The 23,956-nt window shown below is 42.1% G+C and overlaps 1 protein-coding gene across 3 annotated transcripts; it reads left to right on the top strand.

The window, feature by feature from the left end:
- Nucleotides 1–2,344: 2,344 nt before the first annotated feature.
- Dennd10 (DENN domain containing 10) lies at nt 2,345–22,223 on the top strand. Of its 3 annotated transcripts, XM_027406848.2 has the most exons (9): nt 2,345–2,468; nt 5,230–5,426; nt 6,442–6,521; nt 9,357–9,505; nt 10,498–10,609; nt 13,910–14,010; nt 15,720–15,827; nt 17,164–17,258; nt 20,420–22,223. In XM_027406848.2, the coding sequence occupies exons 1-9, from the start codon at nt 2,414–2,416 to the stop codon at nt 20,594–20,596; spliced, it is 1,074 nt and encodes a 357-aa protein (XP_027262649.1). In that variant the 5' UTR covers nt 2,345–2,413; the 3' UTR covers nt 20,597–22,223. The 3 variants fall into 3 exon arrangements, with proteins under 3 accessions (XP_027262649.1, XP_027262650.1, XP_027262651.1); XM_027406849.2 differs by lacking the exon at nt 15,720–15,827; XM_027406850.2 differs by lacking the exons at nt 2,345–2,468; nt 6,442–6,521 and having other exon boundaries at nt 5,288–5,426.
- Nucleotides 22,224–23,956: the final 1,733 nt, after the last annotated feature.

The following is a 23,956-nucleotide window of genomic DNA, read 5'->3' as shown; positions in this document are numbered from 1 at the left end:
GGTTCAAACTCCCAGAGATCTGCCTGCCTCTGCCTCCCAAGTGCTGGGATGAAAGGCGTGTGCCACCACGCCTGGCAGCACCGGGACTGGTCCTTGGACTGATACCCCGAAAGATCTCCAAGACTCATGGCAGCCACAGGATATCCCAGAGAGGTTGTGGTGGGGATTGTACCAGAAGCCAGAGGCCTTGAACCAGACCAATGACTCATTGCAATAGACATTTGCCAATAAAACTGATTGGATAAAGAGGTATATTATATGGCACACTGAAGCCTCCATTGCCACCAGACATTTTTCTGCTGTAATTTTGGTTTTCTTTTTGTTTTGGATTTTTTGTTTCTTTGCTTTGTTTTGGTTTTTGCTTTTGCTTTGGTTCTTTAATTTGTTGGTGGTGCATGCCTTTAATCCCAGCACTCAGGAGGCAGAGGCAGGTGGATCTCTATGAGTTCAAGACCAGACAGGTCAACAGAGAGAGTTCCAGGACAGCCTCCAAAGCTACAGAGAAACCCCGTCTCAAAAATCAAAAAAAAAAAAAAAAAATTGTTTCCTTATGGGGGTGTGGTAGTGGTGAGGGGAGGATGGGGGGACTGGGAGGTGAACAGAATTGGGGTGCATGATGTGAAACTCCCAAAGAATTTATATAGTTAATTAAAAAAAAATCCCAGCATAATGGCACACATCTATTACACCAGCCCAGTGTGTGTGTGGGGGGGGGGGAGTGGAACTAGCAGATCCTGACCTAGCTACAATGGAAATGGAAAGTTTCAGGATCAATAAGAGACTCTGTCTCAAAAAATAAGAGGAAGACACCTGACATATCCCTCGCTTTCGTATGAGCACACACAAGCAAGTGTGCACACAAGTATACATACACGCACCAATAAATTATTTAGATGAGGGGCTAGAGAGATGGCTTAGCAGTTAAGAGCACTTGGCTTCTTCCAGAGGACTCAGGTTTAATTCCCAGCACCCACATGGCAGCTCACAACTGTCTGTATCTCCAGTTCCAGGGGATCTGACACCCTCTTTTGGCCTCCTATGTGCACTGCATATATTTAGTGCACTGACATCCATTCAGTCAAAACACCCATAAACATAAAAGTAAGAGAAAAATTTTAAAATGTTAAAGAGATTTAAAAAATATTTAAATGAATTTTTATCAAAGTTACATAACAAAATCCACCATTTTAGGTGGATTATTCAGTAGTTCTTAATATATTCATAATATTGGGCAACTACTATTTCTGTCCAGTTCCAAAACATTTTCATCATCTGTAAATGAAACTCCCATACCTATTATGTAACTACTCCCCATTCCCTCATTCACTGGGGACTGCCAATTTGTGCTTTTTGTTCTTTGTTCCTGCTTTTTCTCTAAAAACAAAAGAGTATTTATCGTGTATCCAGTGTTCTGCCTGCATGTTTGCCTGCACTCCAGAAGAGGGCACCAGATCTCATTACATGATTGCTGGGAATTGAACTCATGACCTCTGACAGGCAGTCAGTGCTCTTAACTGCTGAGCCATCTCTCCAGTCCCAGTTCCTGCTTTTTCTAGTCCTTTCTGCCAATAAGGCCAACTTTTTTCAGCTCATCAATTAGGTCTTTAAATTTGGTGTGTGTGTGTGCGTGCGTGCGTGCGTGCGTGCGTGCGTGCGTGCGTGTGTGTGTGTGTGTGTGTGTGTGTTTCTAGAGTAAGGTTTAATGCTGAGGGAAAAGACAAGATTATGAAAAAAAGACGTCTTTTCTTTTCTAGAAATTATGCACAGGTAAGGCGAAGGTGTGCTTTCAGAGGGTGTGTTGTGTAGATCGCAGCAGCACTGCCCTCACTAACTCCTCATCAAACAGCAGGGCAACACTATGAAAATGATGACTTGAGTCTTTTCTTTTGATAGTTGCTATGCGTGTATTCTATATACCTAATAGAATAATACTTCAAGAAGTCTTGCTTGACACCATTGTGAAGTGGTACACCTCATTCCCTGACAAACGGCACTGTTTCGTTGTCTTCATGCCATTTATCACTTTGAGCTGTCCCCCCAGTATTATTAATTTTATCCAATTAACGTCCCTCACCCTTACTGGCATGCATGCTTGTTTTCTCTCGGTCAACAGTGTTCCCAATTTAGGCCTCCAATTATTTTTGTTTTCATTTTTGTAATAAACCAGTGAATGGAGACTCCATCTCTAAGGTACTTCACAAACAGAGGGGTGAAACGCTGGAAATGCCTGTGTGATGGGACAGGGGCCGAAGAGAAGCTGAGCTGCAAGATGCAAGTCCCCTCCGGGAAAGGGGAGCCGGGGGCGGTACCTGCAGGGCTGGCTCCGCCCGGCCGGAAGAGACGGGACCCGTGTGTGGGCGTGGCCGGCTGAGGGGCGGGACCTGCGGCGGCGCGGACCCGGGGAGCGGCGAAGATGGCTGCGGTTGTGGCGGCCGATACGCAGCTGATGCTCGGCATTGGGCTGATCGGTAAGGAGGCAGGCTTTCTGCCCGCTAGGCCGCGCCCCGGGTCCGCCGACTGTCCCGCCGGGGAGGGGCTGCACCTGGGCGGGCGATGGAATCCGTGCTCCTCTCCGCCGGGACGGGCGTGGTGCCTGCGGGCGGGCGGCGGGCGGGCGCGCGGGGCTGGCGGCTGGTGTGGCCCGGCCTGGGGACTCCGCGGTTGGAGAGCGGGGGCCGGCGGGTCGCGGGTGTCTGCGGCTCCCCGCGAGTATGGGTGACGCCCCGGGGTGCCTTTGGCAAGACAGTCCAGGAAGTGGCGGAGCCAGTGGGGGAACCGGCGCAGGATGACCTGCAGCTTCCACTTCCACCGCGGAGAACTTCGTGTCAGACGCCCTGCCGCAGGGTCACGCTGTGACCCCGCTAGTGTATAGGAATTCATGGTGAGCAAGTGCGCAGCTATCTTTGCACAGTCCGGACTGCGTGCTAGTTCTGTGCAGTCCAAGCAGGCGGTAGGTGACAGCGCCAGACTGCACGAATGAATGAACCGTTATGAATTCCTTTGGATATTCTCTCTCCTGAGATTCTAATACACTATCCTTCCTTGCACAGTGCAAACGGGTTGCTTAGGCTTAGCAGAACACTGCAGTAGTTATTTTTCAAGAGTTCAAAGGAGTATCTATCCTGTATTCATTTTTTTCTATGTAAAGTTTTTGTTTTGTTTTTGTTTTTCAAGGCAGGGTTTCTCTGTGGCTTTGGAGAACTAGCTCTTGTAGACCAGGCTGGCCGCAAACTCACAGAGATCCGCCTGCCTGTGCCTCCCTAGTGCTGGGATTAAAGGCATGCGCTGCCGCCACTGCCACCACCACCTGGCTCTATGTAAAATTTTATTTATTTGTTTTGCATGAGTGTTTGTCTGACTATATGTTTGTCAGTGTCCAAGGGAGACCAGAAGAGATTTCAGATCCTATGGAACTGGAGCCAGTTGTGAACTGCCGTGTGGGTGCTGTGAATCGAACCCAGTCCTCTTGAAGAACAGCCAGTGCTAACTGCTGAGCGATCTCTAGCCATCTTGTATGCTTGAAAACAAAAACCCAAGTACCTTAGGCATTTGGACTTGTCAGTACTTCAGAATTAACGTTGAGTTAAACTGTGAAGTTAGGTGGTGGTGGCATGTCTTTCATCCTAGCACTTGGGAGGCAGAAGTAGGGAGATCTCTGTGAGTTCGAGGCCATCGTGGTCTATAGAGCAAGTTCCAGGACAGTCAGAGCTACACAGGAAAACCCTGTCTCAAAAAAACAAAAACAAAACCTTACAAACATATTTGCACATATGGAAGCTCTTTAGTTTTTATTCTGGCATGCATTTACAAGGTATTTACTTCTAAGCTGGGAAGTGGTAGCAGCACTCCAAAAGCAGTGGCAGGTTGAATTTCTGAGTTTGAGGCCAGTCTGGTCTACATAGTGAGGTCCAGGATAGCCAGAGCTACACAGGGAAATCCTGTCTCAGGAAAAGAAAAAGATGTTTGTTTCTAAGTAAAGAGGGTATCAGAAGCATAGTGACACAAATCTATTTTTATCAACTACTTTGGGGACAGAGCCAGCCCTCAAGTTCTTTATTTCCTCTTTTGCAATCCAAGATTTTTTTTTGGTCATAAAATTAAATTATGAATGGATAGCTTTTTTTTTTAACTTCTGTTTTTTTCCCCATTTTTTAATTTGAATTAGAAACAAGATTGTTTTACATGTCAATCCCAGTTCTCTCTCCCTTCCCTCCTCCCCTCCTCCTCTGCGCCCCCCCCCCCCCACTAAACCCTACCTATCCCATACCCTTTCTGCTCCCCAGGGAGGGTGAGGCCTTCCATGGGGGGGGGTCTTCAGAGTCTGTCATGTCCTTTGGGATAGGGCCTAGGCCCATCCCTGCATGTCTAGGCTCAGGGAGTGTCCCTCTATGTGGAAAGGGCTCCCAAAGTCCATTCCTATGCTAGGGATAAGCACTGATCTACTACAAGGGACCCCACAGATTTCCAAGGTCTCTTCACTGACACCCAGTGAATGGATAGCTTTTACTATTGTTTTACTAAAAATTTGGCAGAGCAGTAGAGCTCTTGCTTACCATGTAAGATGTGTTGGGTTTAATCCGCAGCAAAAAGTGCAAAACTTAAATCTAGCCTGTATGTGTAACATGAATTGAAGGAAGTTCCATTGTCTCATTGTTGGAAAGGGGCCTTAAGGGTCAAACCCAGGGCTTCAAATGGCTCTGGTGATGTGCCTAGCCCTCTGCTCCTTCACTTTCTTTTTTTGTTTTTTGTTTTTTGTTTTTCAACACAGGGTTTCTCTGTGTAGCTTTGGAGCCTATCCTGGCACTCGCTCTGGAGACCAGGCTGGCCTCGAACTCACAGAGATCCACCTGTCTCTGCCTCCCAAGTGCTGGGATTAAAGGCATTCGCCACCAACGCCTGGCTTACCTGTTTTGCTTAGGTGACCTAAAACTAAAATCATGAATCTGCCTGGCATGATGGTACATGCTTGTAATCTCAACTCTGAGAGATAGAGTTAGGAGAATCAGGAGTTTAGGGTCATCTTTTGCTACATAGTTTGTGACTAGCTTGGGTGATCACAACACAAACAACAAAATGAATGCAATTCCATGGGGATTTCGGGTCTTAAGTGCTCTGAGTCGCTTTGTAAAGTGGGTTGAAACTGATTCCACAGAGTGTTTCTGAGTAACCAATCAATTCACCTCCTTGCTGCTGTTTGACATTCTCACAGTGACCATCTTTCCACCGCAGAAAAGGACACTAATGGAGAAGTTCTGTGGGTGTGGAGTTATCCTTCCACGACAGCCTCGTTAAGGGATCTGCTGCTCCGAAAATGCTGCCTAACAGATGAAAACAAACTCCTCCACCCCTTTGTCTTTGGTCAGTACAGAAGAACATGGTTTTATATTACTACAGTTGAAGTTCCAGATTCTTCAATTTTGAAAAAGGTATGACTGATTCAAGGTAAAAAAACAAAAAACAAAACCCAATATATCTAAAGTGATTTAAGAATATAAACTTCAGACTCTGTCTTTCACAGTACACACATGAAAGCACTGAATATTATTTTCACTGGGGGCGATTCCCTTTTACATTGCATTCATTATACGAATACTGATATCCATTGTGGTTTCCTTTTTGTCATTGTTGTTTGGGATTTTTTTCAAGGCAGGGTTTTTCTGTTTTGCCCTGGCTGTCCTGGAACTCACTCTGTAGACCAGGCCGACCTCCAACTCAGAGATCTGCCCACCTCTGCCTCCTGAGTGCTGGGACTAAAGATGTGTGCTATCACCCCCGATACGTTACATGGTTTCTAACTTCAAGCAGAGTTTTCTAAGAGAAAGATAAGGAAACAAGTTGCTGAGTCTCTGGCACATACCTGGGCTGCCTCTTTACACTTTCAGGGTTAACTTTTGAGCCATAATGGGTATCAGACCCCCCTGGAGGCGGAGTTTCAGGCAGTTGTGAGCTGCTCTGTGGGTTCAGGGATTCAAACTTGGGTCCTCTGAAAGAGAAGCAAATGCTTTTAATTGATAAGCATCTCTTTCTCAGTGCTTTCTGAAAAATCGTAAATGAATGTGGCCTGTGTTTTGGGTTATAGACTGCCAAGTTACAGCAACATTCATATCACATCTGTGATTCAGATTTAAAAAATAATACGATTTAGAATAGTCCAAAGTACATGTTTTTTAACAGAGCCCCTGGTGGCATAAACCTATAACCTGCACTTAGGAAGCAGAAGGTCTCAAATTTGAGAACAACATAGGCTACTTGGTAAGACTGTCTCAAAATAAAACAAGGATAGAGAAGCAAAAGACATTTTGGTCTTTTCTTTTTAATGCATCTATATTGTGTCCAAGAAGTTTGTTAGAATAGAATAATAATATAATCTATGTTCAGTGTCTATTGAATTCTATTTAAGTATCTTTAAAAAGTGTGCTTTTGTTTGTTTCTTTTGGACAGGTGACTCATTTTTCTATTGTTCTGACCGCCAAAGATTTTAACCCAGAGAAATATGCCGCCTTCACTAGGATATTGTGTAGGTCTGTATGAAAACTGTGTTAAATGCTAATTCACCAAAATGAAGATCTCATTCAGTAGTAACCTTGCAGATGTCCATATGAAGGAAACAAATTTAGTCTTCAGTCCCCTGATTTAATCCATTTAGGCTTTGCAGAGGCTGATTTGCAAAGTGGGACTTTCTCTTTGCTTTGTGGATTATGTTCTGATTTGGGAAAATAGGCCAGTGGAGGAGAAAAAGCAGTTTGTCCAGCTTTTGTAGTTCCTGGACATCTCAGATTGCTTGCCATTTTTGGTCTGTCCCAATCTTATATATTAGGGACATATATTTTAATGATAGCTTTTCAAAGGTTTTAGTTTTCCTGTCTTACTAGTATCATATACTATGTAACATGCAATTCTTATATTTTTGGTTGTGTGCCTAGCCTTTAATGACTAAGCCATCTCTCCAGCCCATAACATGCAATTCTAAATGCCATATAGTCAGCTCACTCACCCAATAGTTTTGTGAAGAGCTGAAGAGAATTTTTGTGTTTCCCATTGTAAGCCTAATAAGTGTTTTTTGTCTTTTATACATATATACCCCATACACGTGCACATGCACAACAAAGCAAAAATTGAAAAATAAAACTCCATTACCTAAGAGTTTTAGTTAGATTGTATTTTAACCAAATGAAGTTTTACTGTTTATGTAACTAGACATACTACAAGGCTTGCTGTGGAAAGATAAATTCCAGGCATATGGCTCACAAAGAACAGAAACAGCTGCTGCTCTTGTGGCACTGACATAGGTGAGGTTGTTATTGATAGAAGAGTCGAGGTCCAGAAGCTATAAACTGAAAACACTGTGGAGATGTTTTCTCAAAGCGTGATCTCCCATTGCATCTGACTTACCTAGTCAGGGCTATTTACGCAGCTGAACTGAGCAGGGAGTATTTTGGAGTTCAGAAGGCAGTATTGTTTCAGATGTGACTTCCACTTCAGGGAGCCTGATTTCTGTAGTGCATAGTGTCACAGCGTTGCACATCCTCCTTGCCTGTCATGGGGCAGAAGGAATGAGGACTCAGCAAATGCCAGCCACTTCCTCTGCCCCCTGTTCTTCCTGCTTGCATGTACTCAGCTTTACATGTGTACTCATGTATAATAATTCCATATGTCCTCACACACATTTGTCTGATGTCTTTGGACACATTCATGGACAAACACTTTTTCCGTGATGGTGAGGTATATGTAGAGGTGCTTATCTTCATTTCTGGGAGAGAATCAGGGAGGTGTGGTTCCTGTGACAACAGAGACCACTCAGGAGGGCTCCATTCCTTTGCCACCACTCCCTTCATCTTCTAGTTCCTGCAGCTAATAGGGTTTTGTGCACTCCCTAGGATCTGCTGTACCCACCAGGTATGGCAGGCCTGAGCGGTATTGTCTGAGCATGGCCCTCTGGACTGCACTATCTGGTTCTCCCAGTCTTTTCAAGGGGGTTGTTCTTTTCTGTCTCTCATAGCCCAAGGTTATCATCTCCTCATTACTATAATTTGTTTCTGTTCATTATATTGATGAAATTTTTTATTGAGCACATAATAAAAAGTGTCCGTGATACAGGAGTCTACTATTCTCCCTGTCTCTTCCCCAACCCTGCAGGGTTCACACTCTCTGTAATATCCTCTTTGTATAATCTTGTGTTTGAATTAGTGGCTTGGTGGCCATATTTGAGAGCTCATAGTATTTATTGTTCCCCACCTTTTTCTCATTTTATAGCTTAAAGTAGCAAGCATTTAGTAATCACTTAAACTAGCTTTTTCTTCAGATAATCCACAGTAAATATAACTTTCAAGCACTCAGTTGTAAAATTCAGTTTTCAGTTTAATTTTCTCAGTTTTCTATTACATTAGCTGCTGAAAGGCCCAAGTATGCCCAGTAATGTTTTTGTTTTTTTTTTATTTTCTTTTTTGTTTTTTGCTTCTTTTTTTTTTTTTTTTATTTTTTATTCTTTAGTGCTGTTGATCAAACTCAGGGCCTCAATCAGGCTAGGCCCAGGCTTGACTATTGAAGTGTACCACCGGCCTCAGTCAAGTTTCTCAGACAAGATGTAGCTCTAAGCCAGGCTTGGTGGTTTAGTTCTTTAATCCCAACCCTCTGGAGACATAGGCAGGTGGATCTCTGATTCTGAGGCCAGTCTGATCTACATGGCAAGTTCCAGTACAGCCAGGACACAGAGACATCGTCTCTAAATAAATAAGCAAATAATTAGTTAAATGAGAGAGAAAGAAATAGCCTTAATTACTCAGAGGAAGGGATTTCAAAGGGAAGAGACTATAAATGCAGCTGGCTTCCCATTACTATTTGTGGAAGTCTTTAACTGGATGACAGATGTCTGTGTTTTTTACTGCAAACTTTAAAGAGCCTGGATTTTTTAACTATCTAAAAGTAGTTACCTGTAGGATTGCTTATAATAAGCCTGAGTTCTACAGCACTGTTTTCTCTGTGAATGATGCTTTGACCTCTTGTCAAAGGAAGTTGAGGCAATAAAACAGAGTTGTATGACTGAGAACACTAGTTGTGAGCATAAGACTTAAAAAGAAATAAGAATACAATATTGCTGGGAGTAATGCAGCTGTGGGAATCCACTGTTAATTTCCCCCATATGGCAGGAGAGGGTCTTCCTTAAAGAAATGCTCCGCATCTGTCAGGTGCTGTATTTCAAAGTAAGTTAGAGAAGAAATGTTATGGACAGGTGTGCACATTTGGAAATGCTACAGGTTACTTTATAGTATAGAAAGTACCAGTGTCTAATCTTGGTGCCTTTCTCCACGTTACTATACTGCATAAAAAGCATTGTCACCTTTTGTCCTTTTTCACAGAATATATCTGAAATACGGGAGCCCAGTTAAAATGATGGAGAGTTACATTGCAGTTCTTACCAAGGGGATCTGCCAGAGTGAAGAAAATGGCTCTTTCTTTAGCAAAGACTTTGATAGTCGAAAGGCGTATCTTGCAGGTTCCATCAAAGGTAAGAAAGAAAGAAAAGAAAGTAAAACCCTGGCCAGCAACAAAAGTCCTGAGCCAAGGTAATTTTAACCTGCATTTCCCACACAACAGAGCTCATCAGCTCTTTTGTTGCTTCACTGACTTAGAATTCTGTCAAAGCAAACATTTTGTGACAACCTTTTCCATATTGTGTCTTTTATGAAAATGTTCTTACAGCTGAATTTCATGGCTCACAGTCTCCACTGACCTCCATAGTTTTGTTTTGTTTTGTTTTTTCCTCATATCTTGGCCATTAGCTCTTCCTATTAGACAACTACAGCCATGGGTATAGTCTTTAATCCAGTGTTTAGCTGAGGAATTTACAATGACAGGCAGCCAAGAGCTAAGCCACAGATCTTGGAGTCCTGTGGAGGTGGAGCCACCCCTCTTCAGGGCCTGTGTCAGTGCCCGTTGCTCTCTATCCGCTGTCTTTAGTGGTTCCTGAGCTCTTGGTTGAGGTTGGGTGTTCTTCAAGGCTTTTTTATGACACTGAAAAATGTTGGTTTTCCTTTGTTTATTTGTTGCACTTCCTTAGGAGTCTGGCATTATCTGTGTATCCAGAGTCCCCAAAGTCCATTGCTGGCAACTATAATATATATCCTGGTAAGCAGACATGAATAAATATACCTATTCACCAGATGAAGTATGTCTGCACTTAATAGCATTTGCCTAAATGTAGCTGGTGTATTAAAAGTCGTTTAGTCACCGGGTGTTGGTGGTGTGCGCCTTTAATCCGAGCACTCAGGAGGCAGAGGCAGGCGGATCTCTGTGAGTTCGAGTCCAGCCAGGTCTGCAGAGTGAGTTCCAGGACAGCCTTGAAAACAATACAGAGAAACCCTGTCTCAAAAAGCAAAAAAACAGACAAACAAACAAACAAACAAAAAAGTCGTTTTGTATTTATATGACAAGAATTTTTTTTTAGTGGAAACTTTATGCTATTATGTATTTAATGCAGTATTATCTTTTTATTTTAAGACATTGTGTCTCAGTTTGGAATGGAAACTGTTATCTTACACACAGCATTGATGTTGAAAAAACGAATTGTTGTCTATCACCCCAAAATAGAAGCTGTCCAGGAGTTTACCAGGTACCATCTTAAATTATTAAAAAGTGTACACTTTCCTGACAATTGGAGATAATAGAAGCTATTCTATGCTTGTTGCATATTTGATAAAAGGAGCATGGGTTAGGCTGGGCATTGGTGGCGTGCACCTTAATCCCAATACTTGGGAAGTAGAGGCAAGCAGATCTTTGTGAGTTCAAGGCCAGCCTGGTCTACAGAGCAAGTTCCAGGACAGCCTCCAAAACGATACAGAGAAACCCTGTTTCGAAAAAACAAAAAGAGCATGGGTTAGTCTGAGTAAAATATTTTTGTGATTCAGTTTAGAGCTGGTAGTTCAGGGTCACTGAATTTGGAAAGATTTTTTTTTTATTTAGCTTTAGAAAGTTAAATAAGGCAGAAGCTGCACTTGGGAAGCAGAGGCAGGTGGATCTCTGTGAGTTTGAGACCAGCCTGGTCTACAAGAGCTAGTTCCAGAACAGCCTCCAAAGCCACAGAGAAACCTTGTCTCGAAAAACCAAAAAACAAAAAAAACCCCAACAAAATAGAAATAGACCTGCAGATGTGCACAGGCATATATATTTATGTATGTGAGTAGGTGCTTGGGGTGGTGTGTGCACGCACGTTCCTAAAGGAATACTGACGACAACAATTTCTTGGCATATTCAATGAATTAGCAAACTTTTGTGTGAAAGAAAGTAAGTAGTTTAGGCTTGGAGCTAGAGATGTGGACTCAGTGGTTAAGAGCACTGACTGTTCTTCCAGCAGATCTGGGTTTGAGTTCTAGTTACCCACATAATGCCTGTCAACCATCTGTACCTCCTTGAGCACCAAGCACAGACATGAATTCAGGTAGAACACACACACACATAAAATTAAATAAATTAAAATCAAATATATATATAATATATGTGTGTGTGTGTGTGTGTATGTATGTGTATACACACACACACATACATGTATATAATAAATAAGTATTTTAGGCTTGTGAGCCATGTGTCTCTGCCAATTTCTCAGCTGCCTGGCTAGCAGGAAAGTAACCCTAGACAACATATTTGTAAGTGGGTGAGCATAGCTGTGTCAATAAAATTTTATTTTCAAAGGTAAGCAGCTAACCCATGAAGCCCAGTTTGACCCCTGTTTTAAGTAAATTGTTTCTTCAATTTGTTTTGCCTGACTCTCATTTGTTAGTGGTAAATGGGGTGTGGGGTGTGGAATTTTTTGTTTACTCAATCTATTTTTTTTTTTTTTTTTTTTTTTTTTTTTTTTTTTTTTTGAGACAAAGTTTTCCTGTGTGGCTTTGGAGGCTGTCCTGGAATTCTCTCTGTAGACCAGGCTTGCCTCCAACTCAGAGAGATCCACCTGCCTCTGCCTCCTGAGTGCTGGGATTAAAGGTATGTGTCACTACCACCCAGCCTCTAGTTCATTCTTAAGTCTTTTTAAAAAGCAAAAAGAATTGTTATTTGCCTTGTGTTTATTGAATTCGAATAAATAGGATACCTTAAATTGTTCATCTTACTCATGATAAAAAATGCAAGGAAGTAGCACTGTTACATTTTATGAATGAGAAAATGAGGCAGAAGTTAAGTGGTGAGATTATGAAAAGGTTAAAATGCTTTGTAGGCAAAAGTCCTGGGTTAAAATCATGAAATGACAACTTGTTAGCTCTGTGGCCACGTAAAAGATACTGGCTGTTCTGAGCTTCCATAATTTTAGGATCATAGTATACAAACGATGAGCTTGTTTTCAGTACTGGGAATAATTTATGTAATGTGCTTTCTAAGTGCCTCACCTTTTACTGTGCCTGCTTTAAAATGGTTATCTTTGGGCTGTGTTTTGTTCAGTCAAGGTGAGAGGGCCAGAGTTTTCATCCTGTTCCTCTGTCTTTGACTTTACCTCATCACGTTCCTGCCTCCATTATTCTTAAACTAGAGTATCCATACCTTCTGAAATGAGTTTTTTGAAGCTGCATGAATTCCTCACTCCTGCCTGCAGCACATGTTTTTTACAATTTTTGTTTATTCTGTGTGTATGGGTGGTTTGCCTACATGTATGCCTGTGCACCACGGGTGTGCCTAATTTTTGCAGAGGCCAGAAGGGGGTCTTGGATCCACCGGGACTGGAGTTGGTTGTGAGTCCCTATATGGGTGCTCGGAATTAAACCTGGATTCTCTGGAAGAGCAGCCAGTACTCTTAACTGCTGAGCCATCTCTCCAGCCCCCTGCTCAAAGTATTTCTGTTTAAACTTGTGTGTTGTCTGAAAACAAACAACACGTTTTGCAAGTTTGGCTACAATTGTAAATATAAATAAGAGACTTCCAGAAAACAACTGTCTTGCTGGGACTAGTTTGGATATCACCCCAAACATGTCTCTAGCAGTTTGCAAACTTCATCTAGAGCTTTTGTAGATAATCTGACTCAAAAGGTTGTTTAATTATATAGCCTCATCCAGGTTTGGTGACTATACACCTATAATCCCAGCACTTTGGAAGCTATAGCAGGAGGATTGTCATGAGTTTGAGGCCAGCCTGGACTACATAGTGAGTTCCAAGACAGCCAGGGTATAATACCTTGTTCCAAGATGCACACATACACACGCAGGCACACAAACATGTGCACACAGGCAAGCATTGTTTTATTGTCAAGTCCAGAGGTGTTAGTACATTTAAGGTTTAGTTTTCCCTCTTCCTGAATAGCCATTCATTCTTGGGACTTGACCCTGAATATTTCCTCTTGGGAGAAGAAGAAGCAGGCAATGTCCATAGTGAAGGTCAGCAACTGTATGACTGAGTTTTTTCCTTTATTTGTGATATTTTGTTTGTGCTTTAACAAATAAATCTTGCCTGAAGATCCGAGTGCAAAGCTAGGCATCCTAGTTAGCCATAGAAGCCAGGCAGTAGTGGCACACACCTTTAATTCTAGCACTTGGGAGGCAGAGGCAGGTGGATCTCTGAATTTAAGGCCACCGTGGGCTACACAAAATTGATCTAGTCTAAAAGAGAAACAGAGCTAGGCAGTGGTGGCTCATACCTTTAATCCCAGTACTTGGGAATCACATGCCTTTAATCGAAGCACTAGGGATGTGGAGACAGGAGTGATATGGCTGGGCACAGAGAGGAATATAAGGTGGGGGGAGACAGGAGCTCACTGCATTCACTCTGAGGATTCCTAGAGACAGGCTTACCCATTCAGTCTGAGGATTCAGTAGAAGCAAGAACGAGTGGTTTGTTACTCTGCTTTTCTGATCTATCAGCATTTACCCCTATATCTGACTTGGGGTTTTTATTATTAAGACCAATTAGAAGTTGCACTACATTTATTCCTCAGGACTCTGCCTGCCCTGGTGTGGCATCGACAGGATTGGACCATCCTGCATTCCTACATGCACCTCCATGCTGAAGAACTGGAAGGCCTGCAGATGTGCACAGGTACATGAGAACATCCCAGGGGAGCAAAACTCTGCTTATGTTTGTTTGGTGTGTATATTTGTATTGGTGGGGCATGCATACATTGGTTAAATGAATAATGGAATGGTTTTTGCAAATTTTTCCATTTTAAGAACATTTTTAAAAGTTGTGGTAAAATGCACAAAATTATCATTTTAACTTGTTGGTTTTGTTTTCTTGGGTTTTTTTGTTTGTTTTGTGTGCGTGTGTGTGTGAGTGTGTTTGTGTGTGTGTGTTTGTGTGTGTGTGTGTGTGTGTGTGTGTGTGTGTGTGTGTGTGTGTGTGTGTTTTCATGATATTAGAAATTGAATGTAGGGCTTAGCTTCAGGCATGGTAGGCAAGGCCACTACCACTGAGCTATAGTCCCAGCCCCAAGTTAATAATTTCCTTTTGAGTGCTTAGGTTTTGGTTTTTTTTTTTTGGGGTGTTTTTGTTTTGGTTATTTTTTCAAGACAGGGATTTTTCTCTGTGTTAACAGCCTTGGCTGTCCTAGAACTCACTTTGTAGACCAGGCTAGCTTCAAACTCACAGATCCTTCTGCCTGTCTCTGCCTCCTGAATGCTGGGATTAAAGGTGTATACCACCGCTGCCTGCTTTAATGTTTAGATTTTATTTTGAGCCTTTCCGTTTTTTTTTTTTTTCCACAAAGAAACTCATAGTCACTAAAATACTATTATACATATATGATAATAAGATAATTTAATCATTGTTTATTACTTTACAGGAATACTAACTTTCTATGGGCTTTTTTTTTTTTAATTTAAGCCAATACACCTTCTGTTTTTTTTTTATGCCATTAAAGAATTTTTAGGGCCAATGAGATGGATCATCTAGTAAAGGCACCACCCCCTAAGCTTGATGGCTTGCGTTTGATCCCTGAAATCCACATGACAGAAGGAGAGAACTAACTGCCAGAAGTTTCCTTTTACCTCCACATGTATGCTGTGGCAAATGCACACTCCCACACATACACATAACTTGCTCTCTGAAATAACCAACATGTAGGAACGATCACTCTAAACAGCATCAATTCTAGAAGTCTACTGATTCCATTAGCAGTCATTGTATCAGATCTGATAGCACTCAGAGATAGTCCCTGTGTCGTCCCTGACAACCTAGACTTTCCTGAGGACAGAAATCGGAAATGAAAACAATGGTTGAGTCCATGTTGCTTTTGAACATCCTTTTTCTTTGTTTTAAAACAGAGTTGGATTTTTTTATTAAAAGATATTTTTAATGTTTTATACATGAGGATTAAGAGAAGAGATGAGAGGCACTCAGAAAGACAAGACACATGGGTGTGGACTTTTTTGGGGGGTTCAAGATAGGGTTTCTGTGTAGCTTCTCTGTAGACCAGGCTGTTAGTGAACTCACAGAGATCCAAGTGCTGGGACTAAAGCTGTGTGCCACCACTGCCCAGCTGGGGTGGCTTCTTTAAGAGAGAGTTACCTACTTTCTGAAGTTCTTGACCTAAATAGCACTGACCAAAAAAAAAAAAAGTAAATGCTTTACTTCAGCCTTGTTCCTTGACATTGAACTTAAATTTTAGAACATTTTGAGCCATATGTATTTTGATTATATAGCATCAGTAAGTGCCAATGGCATAACTAATGTTCCTGAGTAATAGAAAACTCTAAAGAAAAGTAGCCAGTGCTCATCAGGTTGAGTAATTTGATCAATTTGCAATGCAGGATACATTGCTGGCTTTGTAGAATTGGAGGTAAGCAACAGACCAGACCTCTACGATGTGTTTGTGAATCTGGCAGATAGTGAGATCACCATCGCTCCACTTGCAAAAGGTGACTTTTCCATTCTATTCTCTGTTCCAGTATTTACATGAGGTACAAGCTAAGCAGCTTTATGTTTTAGGCTGACTCCCTAAAGCCAGGATTTGAGAGCTTGTTTGAGATCTGCTGGAGCTGGAAGAATTTCTCAGTGTCCAGGGTGTAAAATTTATTCCTGCAGGTCTTACATGTTTTAGAAAGATATGGGATTGCTGCTCATAGCTTTTGTGTGATCTCTCACCAGTGCCCAAGTGTGGGAGCATCTGAAAGCTGGCTGTGTGACTCTGTGTTAGAGTCTGATGCTGTGAGGGTTTTATCTCATAACTTCAAATGAGTAAAACCAGAATTGTTTTCTTTTCACTTGTTTTAAAATTTCATGTGGGAAAATAAAAGTAGAAACAGACCTTAAGAAATATTAGCTCTTTGGTTTTTTTCGAGACAGGGTCTCTCTGTGGCTTTGGAGGCTGTCCTGGAACTAGCTCTTGTAGACCAAGCTGGTCTCGAACTCACAGAGATCCACCTGCCTCTGCCTCCCGAGTGCTGGGATTAAAGGCGTGTACCACCAACGCCTGGCAATATTAGCTCTTATAAGGCTAAAATTATAAAAAATGGCCATGGCCAGGGCCAAAAAGGATGGCACTGCCTACTTTCTGTTCTGATCTACAGAACATGCTCATTCCAGTTTAAATGGAGTGTGTCCCTTTCAGTGACACACAAAACTTTCTATCTCACAGCAAGCAAGAGCACTATCTGTAATTCATGTGATTGAAGTGGTTTTCTTTTGTATATTTCCAAAGCTCTGAACATGCTGTGTGCTCTTCTGGCACTCGAGGGCCGGGGAGGAATCTCTTCTTTCACAACCTTCCTGCCAGAAAAATGCATTTAAATTTTTTTCTTGATTCTTTTTTTTAAAACAATCTCTCTTCATAGTCAGTGCTATACTAGAACTCACTGTGTAGATAGACCAGGCTGACCTACCACTCAAAGAGATCAGCCTTCCTCAGCCTTCAAAATGCTGGGATTAAATGTATGTGCCAAAAGATTCCTCAGTGTAAAGACTTGGGTGAGATGGTGGGGCTTTTGCCTTCAAGTCACAGCTCACTTGTAATCAGTGTATTTTATTCACTTTACCAGGCAGATATGAAGGGGAATTCTGGTTTGGCACTGGTGATCATACTTCCAACATGCTTTTACATTTGTGCTGGGAATAAAATGGAAACCTGGAGGGTTATCTGTTGACTTTTGAAAAGTCCATTAGTGTGGTATTTGAAATTTTCAGTTGGATGGCTTGGTTATTTTTTATTGTGTAAAATTCTAAGTCTACATACAACATTCTTTCTGCTTTCATCAGAGACCATGACAATGGGCAAACTACATAAAGAAATTGGTCAGCTAATTGTGCAATCTGCAGAAGACCCAGAGAAGTCAGAAAGCCAGGTTATACAGGTAATCCTTGATCTACCTCATAAAGCATCCTGCAGTAGCCTCACTGTACTCAGGGCATGGTAGCGGAACGAAGTGTCAGGGGACAGGCCAATGGGCAAATGCAGGTTTTGCAGTGGCCAAGATGATGGTGGATGGACAAAGGGAGGGGCAGGTCATTACAGGGGCTGGTCTAAATCCAACCCTGGTGGTGAGAATTGTAATCACTGAATGGGCTGGAATGCCTGTGAGGGCCACCAGTGCATTTCATCCTGCTACAAGAATTTTCATGGAGGAACAAATGCTGAAACAGTAACTTTAGAATCAAGTCTCTACTTTTGAACTCTGAAGAGTTCAAGCTTTTAAATACTAGGTCTTTGAGGAGTTGTTGACCTGTAAAAGGATGCAAGGGGCAGCAGGCTTTGTCAGGGTTGGCTGACAGCACTGTTCTTTCTCTCTGCAGTGTTGGTGACCTGTGCAGCATGGCCAGGAAAAGTGGGTGGGTCCCCTCCTAAGACTGAGATACTTCTCTTTTCCTGTGTGAATTGGCCATTGCCTCCCATCAAATTAGAGCAGGAACACTCATTCTTTTTTTAGTATCATTTTAAGCTTATTCTTTGAGAATTTCACACATGTATACAGAATACTTTGTACTTTGATAGATATCTATTCCCTGCTTTTTCTGGATTTCTCCAATAGATCCCCTCCCAACTTCCTCTATCTGTCATCTATCTATCTATCTATCTATCTATCTATCTATCTATCTATCTATCTATCTTTCTATCTACCTACCTACCTACCAACCATCTATGTATCATCTGTCTATCATCTACCTATCTATCAACTATCTCTGTATTGTGTGTGTGTGTGTGTGTGTGTGTGTGTGTGTGTGTGTGTGTGTGTTAGTGTTTTATCTGCATGTATGTCTTTGCACTATATTACACACAGAGGTCAGAAGAGGATGACTGGAATTAGAGATGGTTGTGAGCCACTATGTGGGTGCTGGGAACTGAATCTAGATCCTCTGAAAGAGCAGCAAGTGCTCCTAACCACTAAGCTGTCTCTTCAGCCCCAAGCCTACTTGCCTCCCCCCCCCCACCCACACACACACACACACACTGAGTTTAATTAGTGCTGCCCCTATGCACATGTGTGTGGGGCCATCTCCTGGAGCATGAGTAACCTTCCAGTGACTACGCTCCCAAATAAAATAGACTATCTCCCCTCTAACAGCCATCAATTGAGCTGCGGTGGGACTTCCTTTTCCTCTCCCTGTCCATGTTAGAATTTTAACCTGATCTTGTACAGGTCTTACATAGGTAATAACAGCTGTTTTTGAGTTCATGAACGCTATAGCCATGTCAGGATTTCAAAGCTCTCCTTTCTATCCTCCAGCCCTTAACTTCTTTCCACCATCTCTTCCATGATTCTGTGGTGTTTTCTGAGCCTGGTGGGGTGGTGATATACAATCCTACTTAGGGTTGAGCATTCAGTCACTTATTCTCAGCATTTTGACCAGTTTGAGTCTCTGCATTAACCACTACTGCTGCAGAAAGAAGCCTCTCTGACCAAGGTTTAGAGCAGCACAAGTCTATGGATATAACCATAAATGTTTAGATGGCAGTTTGGCAGTGTGACCTTTTAGAAAACAGCAATAGTGTGTTCCCCCTACTATGAACTCACCTCTTCCCTCAACCCCGAGTCATGGCTTTTGACCAGGTTTACAGCAGCAACCAAGAATCCCCTCCTGTGGAGCAGGCTCAAACCCAGTCAGAAAGTAGATGACTGTTACTCTATAACTGTCACTAGTGCACCTTGCAGGTCACTTTTATGGTATACAGGGTCTAATATGAGGTACGACCATTGTTGTCCTTTCTTTGTCAGCAACCTATATATAGCACATTCTGGCACTATGAAAGCTAGCAAGCAGGAAGGAAGTTTCTTGACCAGTTTCAGCTTAATTTCTGTATGTCCTACAACCAGTATATGGTGTCATCAGCAATAGGGTCATAATATCTAGCTACAGGGGGTAACAGAGCAATGGCAATAGCCTGAGAAACAGCCATCCCTATTAACATTGGTCAAATACAGAGATTACAGTTGTGGGTTATTTGGATTATCTCTCATGGATTATAAGTGATACATAGATAATTCCACATAATGTATGAGATCTTGGGAAAGGAAAGTAAATGATAAATGTTCAAAAATACTTGAATGTGTTTATGATGTCAGCAAGACAGGTAAATGATCCTACGATGGAAGAACCAACTCTAGGTTGCATGTAAATGCACACACACACACACACACACACACAATACCGCAAAAGAAAAAAGTACAGTTGCCATGTTGTGTTGTTTCTAGAAGGTTTTCACCATGCTAAACAGGCACTATGTGTCCAGGAAGTCAACTCCTTTTCTCCCTGCAGAACCCTGGTGACCTGTATTCTATTTCTCTAAGAATTCACCTAAGTAGAATCATGTATCTACTATTTTGTGACTGGCTTGTTTCATTCAACATGTCACCACCATGTGGGTCTCAGGGATTAAACTCAAATTGTCAGGCTTGGCAGTTAGCTTTTACCTGGTGGACCTGTGATACTTTTTTTGTCTTCAAACTCTTAGGGATCTGTCTGTCTCTGCCTCCTGAGTTCTGGGATCAAAAGCAATACTTCTACACTTAGCTTTTTTTTTTTTTTTTTGAAACACAGTTCACTATGTAGCCCTGTTTTGACTGAGATATACTGTGTAGACCAGATTGGCTTTAGCCTCACAGAGATCCGCTTTCCTCTGCCTCTGGAGTGTTGGGATTAAAAGTGTGTGCCACCACCGCCTGGCCACAAAGTGACTATTCTTAGTATCAATGCATTATATGCTTAAAAATGACTAAAATGATTATAAACACATCTGTAACATTGATTTTCTAAGTTATTTTGTTTTAAAATTTTTTGAGAGCTGGGCATAATGGCAGATGACTTTAATCCCAGATCTTGGGAGGTAGAGGCAGGTGGATCTCTTGAGTTAGAGGCCAGCCTAGTCTGTATATAGAATGAATTCCAGAACAGCCAGAGAAACCCTGTCCTGGGGAGGGGGGTTATGAAGTCAGTCTGATTTACAGAAGGAGAATTCTAGAAAATAACTGCACATTTTAGATACTAACATACTGTGTGTTTTTATGTTCTATTAAAGGACATTGCCCTAAAAACAAAAGAAATCTTCACCAATCTAGCACCATTTTCAGAAGTGTCAGGTGATGGAGGAAAGATCATCCTCAGTGTTGAGGCACTGAAGCAAAAGCGATTCCCGCCTGCAACAGAGAACTTCCTTTACCATCTAGCAGCAGCCGAACAGATGCTGAAGATCTGACTGTCCACAGCAAGACCCCACAGAACTTCCCTTCATTCTGAGTACCCATTGGCATTATATAGTATTGGAATTACAGAGGAAAGGTTCTATTTTTAATGATTTATTTCCAAGTATTGAGATCTCACCTGAGAAACACATGAAAACAATTGTGTTTTTCTTTTCTCCCTGCCAATCTGACCCACTGCTGGACAGTGTTTTAACTACTGTCCTAATGGTAGGAGCTGTATGCTGTCCCGGAGTTTAGGAGTCTCACACAGATCAGTACATGCAAGTCTTCATTGTGTATACCCGTTTGTCTCATAACGGGTATAGCCATAAACTTAACAGTTTATTTTCAGAAAGCTGCCTCACAGTTTGCTTTCTCACAGTTTGCTTTTTATTCTTCTAGGAAAAAACTTGAATTCTTCATGAGAGATTTTACTTTCTGAGCCAAATTGCTATGTTTTCTGTAGAATTATGTAGAATATCATTCAAGAGATACTGCAATTTGCACTTTCTTGTAAAAGCAAATCTTTTGGGGCCTTTGAAATTTTTGCCTATATTATGAAGGTTTTTCATAGATTTTGTACCTGATTAGTACTCTTGGACTAACTGCTCCTAGCAGTGCCTTTGGGAAAAAAGCCAGTCCCTGTAACAGAGGAGCCCCTTTTAAATATAAGAAACAACACCTTTGTTTTCTGTTTGCAGTGCTGGAGCTAGAACCTGGGGCCTTGCATATGCCAGGCAAATGCTTTTCCACAAAGCTAAACTCTCAGCCCAATAATGTTTTCATATATTGGTAAATTTCCTCAAGTTGCAGAGGCCAAAACCAGACAGTGTCTTCAAGTGACTGCAGTAAAAGTAATTTGGTCACATCATAAAGGACACTTATTGGACCTTTTTGTTTGTTTGTTTGTTTGTTTGTTTGTTGAGACAAGGTTTCTCTGTGTAGCCCTAGCTGTCCTGGAATTTGCTCTGTAGACCAGACTGACCTTAAACTCAGAGATCTGCCTTCCTCTGCCTCCGAATGCTGGGATTAAAGGTGTGCACCAAACCAGCACCTGGTTTATTGACTTTTTAGTTTGAGACCTTAAAATTGGAAGTAAGCACAAATATCTAAATTAAGTATTCCTATGTCTACTCATGGTAATTATTAAAGGCCACTTTCCTTCATTACAGTTGCAGAACCTTCAAACCTTACCAGGAAACATGTTTGCAAAAACATTATCTAAATTGGGTCTTTCTGCTGGGCATGGTGGTGCACACCTGTAGCCCAAGCACTTGGGAGGCAGAGGTAGGCAGATCTTTGTGAGTTCAAGGCCAGCCTGGGCTACAGCGTGCGTTCCACGACAGCCAGGGCTGTTATACAGACAAACACTGTCTCAAAAAACAGAATAAGAAAGTTGTCCTTTAAAAACCTTTAAGTAGAAATAAAACGTTTAAGTAGAAATAAAAACTAGCCTTTCCCTCTTGTCCTTAGGTGGACAAGAGGAGCTGTTACTGGAGCTAACAATTGAAGATTAAATTTGCACTTTATGAAAAGAACTGCTGATATATTTGTCCTTTAATCCCTTTTGCAATACTGTTAGAATTCAAAATTAAAACATTTTGATAGTTTTCAGTAGTCAAGAGGAAATCTTCACCTGGAGATTTTACCAATCTTGTGGTATTTTGTGTTTTGATTTATGTGTATGACTGTTTTGTCTACGTGTATGTTCATGCACCTTTTGTATACCTGGTGCTCATGGTGGTCAGAAGGCATTGGCTTTCCTGGGGCTGAAATTATAGATTTATAGATGGTTATGAGCCAAACCTGGGTCCTCTGCAAAAGTTGGTGTTCCTAACTGCTGAGTCATCTCTCTAGCTCCCACTTTGTATTTATTTTTGAGACAGGGTCTCACTATGTAGTTCTGGCTGGCCTGGGACTTATTATAGAGGCCAGGCTGGTCTCAAACTCAGACATCTGCCTGCCTCTGCTTCCTAGGTACTGGAATTATAGATGTGGTCACCACACTTGACTACCTCTTTTTTTTTTTTTTTTTTTTTTTTTTTTTTTTTTTGACCCTCCTACTTATCCTGATCTTTAACTACACACACAAAAAAAGATTTTATTATTTGTACATATATTTGTGTGTGTGCCACATGTGGGGGTGTCAGAAGAGGGTTCTGGAGCCGGAGTCACAGGCAGCCACATGGGTGCTGGGGACAGAACTCACATCCTCTGGAAGGGCATCAGGCACACCTATAGTTCTCTACCTTAAATTCTGTGTAGTATCCACCAGTGGCTACACTGAGCCATGTGGTAGGTCACTTTTGTCTTTTTGGGCTGCTGTAATACTCCCCCCCCCCCCCCCCCCCGACAGCATTTCTCTGTGTAGCTTTGGAGCCTATCCTGGCACTTGCTGTGTAGACCAGGCTGGACTCGAATTCACATAGATTCACCTGCCTCTGCCTCCTGAGTGAGTGCTGGGATTAAAGGCATATGCACCAATGCCTGGGCTGCTGTAATACTTTTTTAAAACCAAATTTTGTAATAATTGTCCTGCAGACAGGGACACTGAAAAAGTACAGACACCTTCAGTGAGTTTAGTGCAGAAACATCACTGCAGTAACCATTTGTATGCATCTTCTCTAAAGACAGTCTGCTAGGAAATAGGACCAGCCAAGGGCCAGATCTGATAAGAGAAATGGGATGTTATAGCTCTATGCTGTGAGCTCTCAAGGCCTCCATAGCTTCTGTAAAGGACCAGAAGAGCCCACAAACTCATGTGAGGCACTGTAGGTCAAGAGGAGGGAGTGGCAAGAGATGAATAGGATAGACTTTCCAATGGTGTTTGGGATCAGAATTTGGTCTTCAAACACAAGCAGGAAGGTTCAGAGAGCAGCCAAAGCAAGCTAGAAAGCTGCAAGGCCATGTCAGCAGGGGGTGCTGTTGCACTAAGCTGAGGCTATACCTAAAGCCTTGGGTTCTTTTTTTTTTCTTTTCTTTTCTTTTCTTTTCTTTTCTTTTCTTTTTTTTTTTTTTTTTTTTTGGTTTTTCGAGGCAGGGTTTCCCTGTGACTTTGGAGGCTGTCCTGGGACTAGCTCTTGAAGACCAGGCTGGACTCGAACTCACAGAGATCCACCTGCCTCTGCCTCCCGAGTGCTAGGATTGAAGGCGTGTGCCACCGGTTCTTAACAAATGAAATTGTGCCCTTCTGGGGTGATAGGGTATAGGTGCCTTGGCATCTGTCAGACACAGCTGGGTAAATGATGGCACCATTGTCCAAGACTGGTAGGGAACTGAACTAAGGCATGGATGAGTTCTGTGGGGCATCCAAGAGCCAAGTACATTGGGGAAATTTTGGGGGGTGTGAGGAGATGGCAGAATGGTAGTCTAGC

The sequence above is a fragment of the Cricetulus griseus genome, chromosome 3 (genome assembly GCF_003668045.3).
Source record: "Cricetulus griseus strain 17A/GY chromosome 3, alternate assembly CriGri-PICRH-1.0, whole genome shotgun sequence".
In the NCBI taxonomy this organism is placed as follows: Eukaryota; Metazoa; Chordata; class Mammalia; order Rodentia; family Cricetidae; genus Cricetulus; species Cricetulus griseus.
The sequence above is the reverse complement of the archived record's forward strand: the minus strand, read 5'-3'. Positions and strand labels throughout refer to the sequence as shown.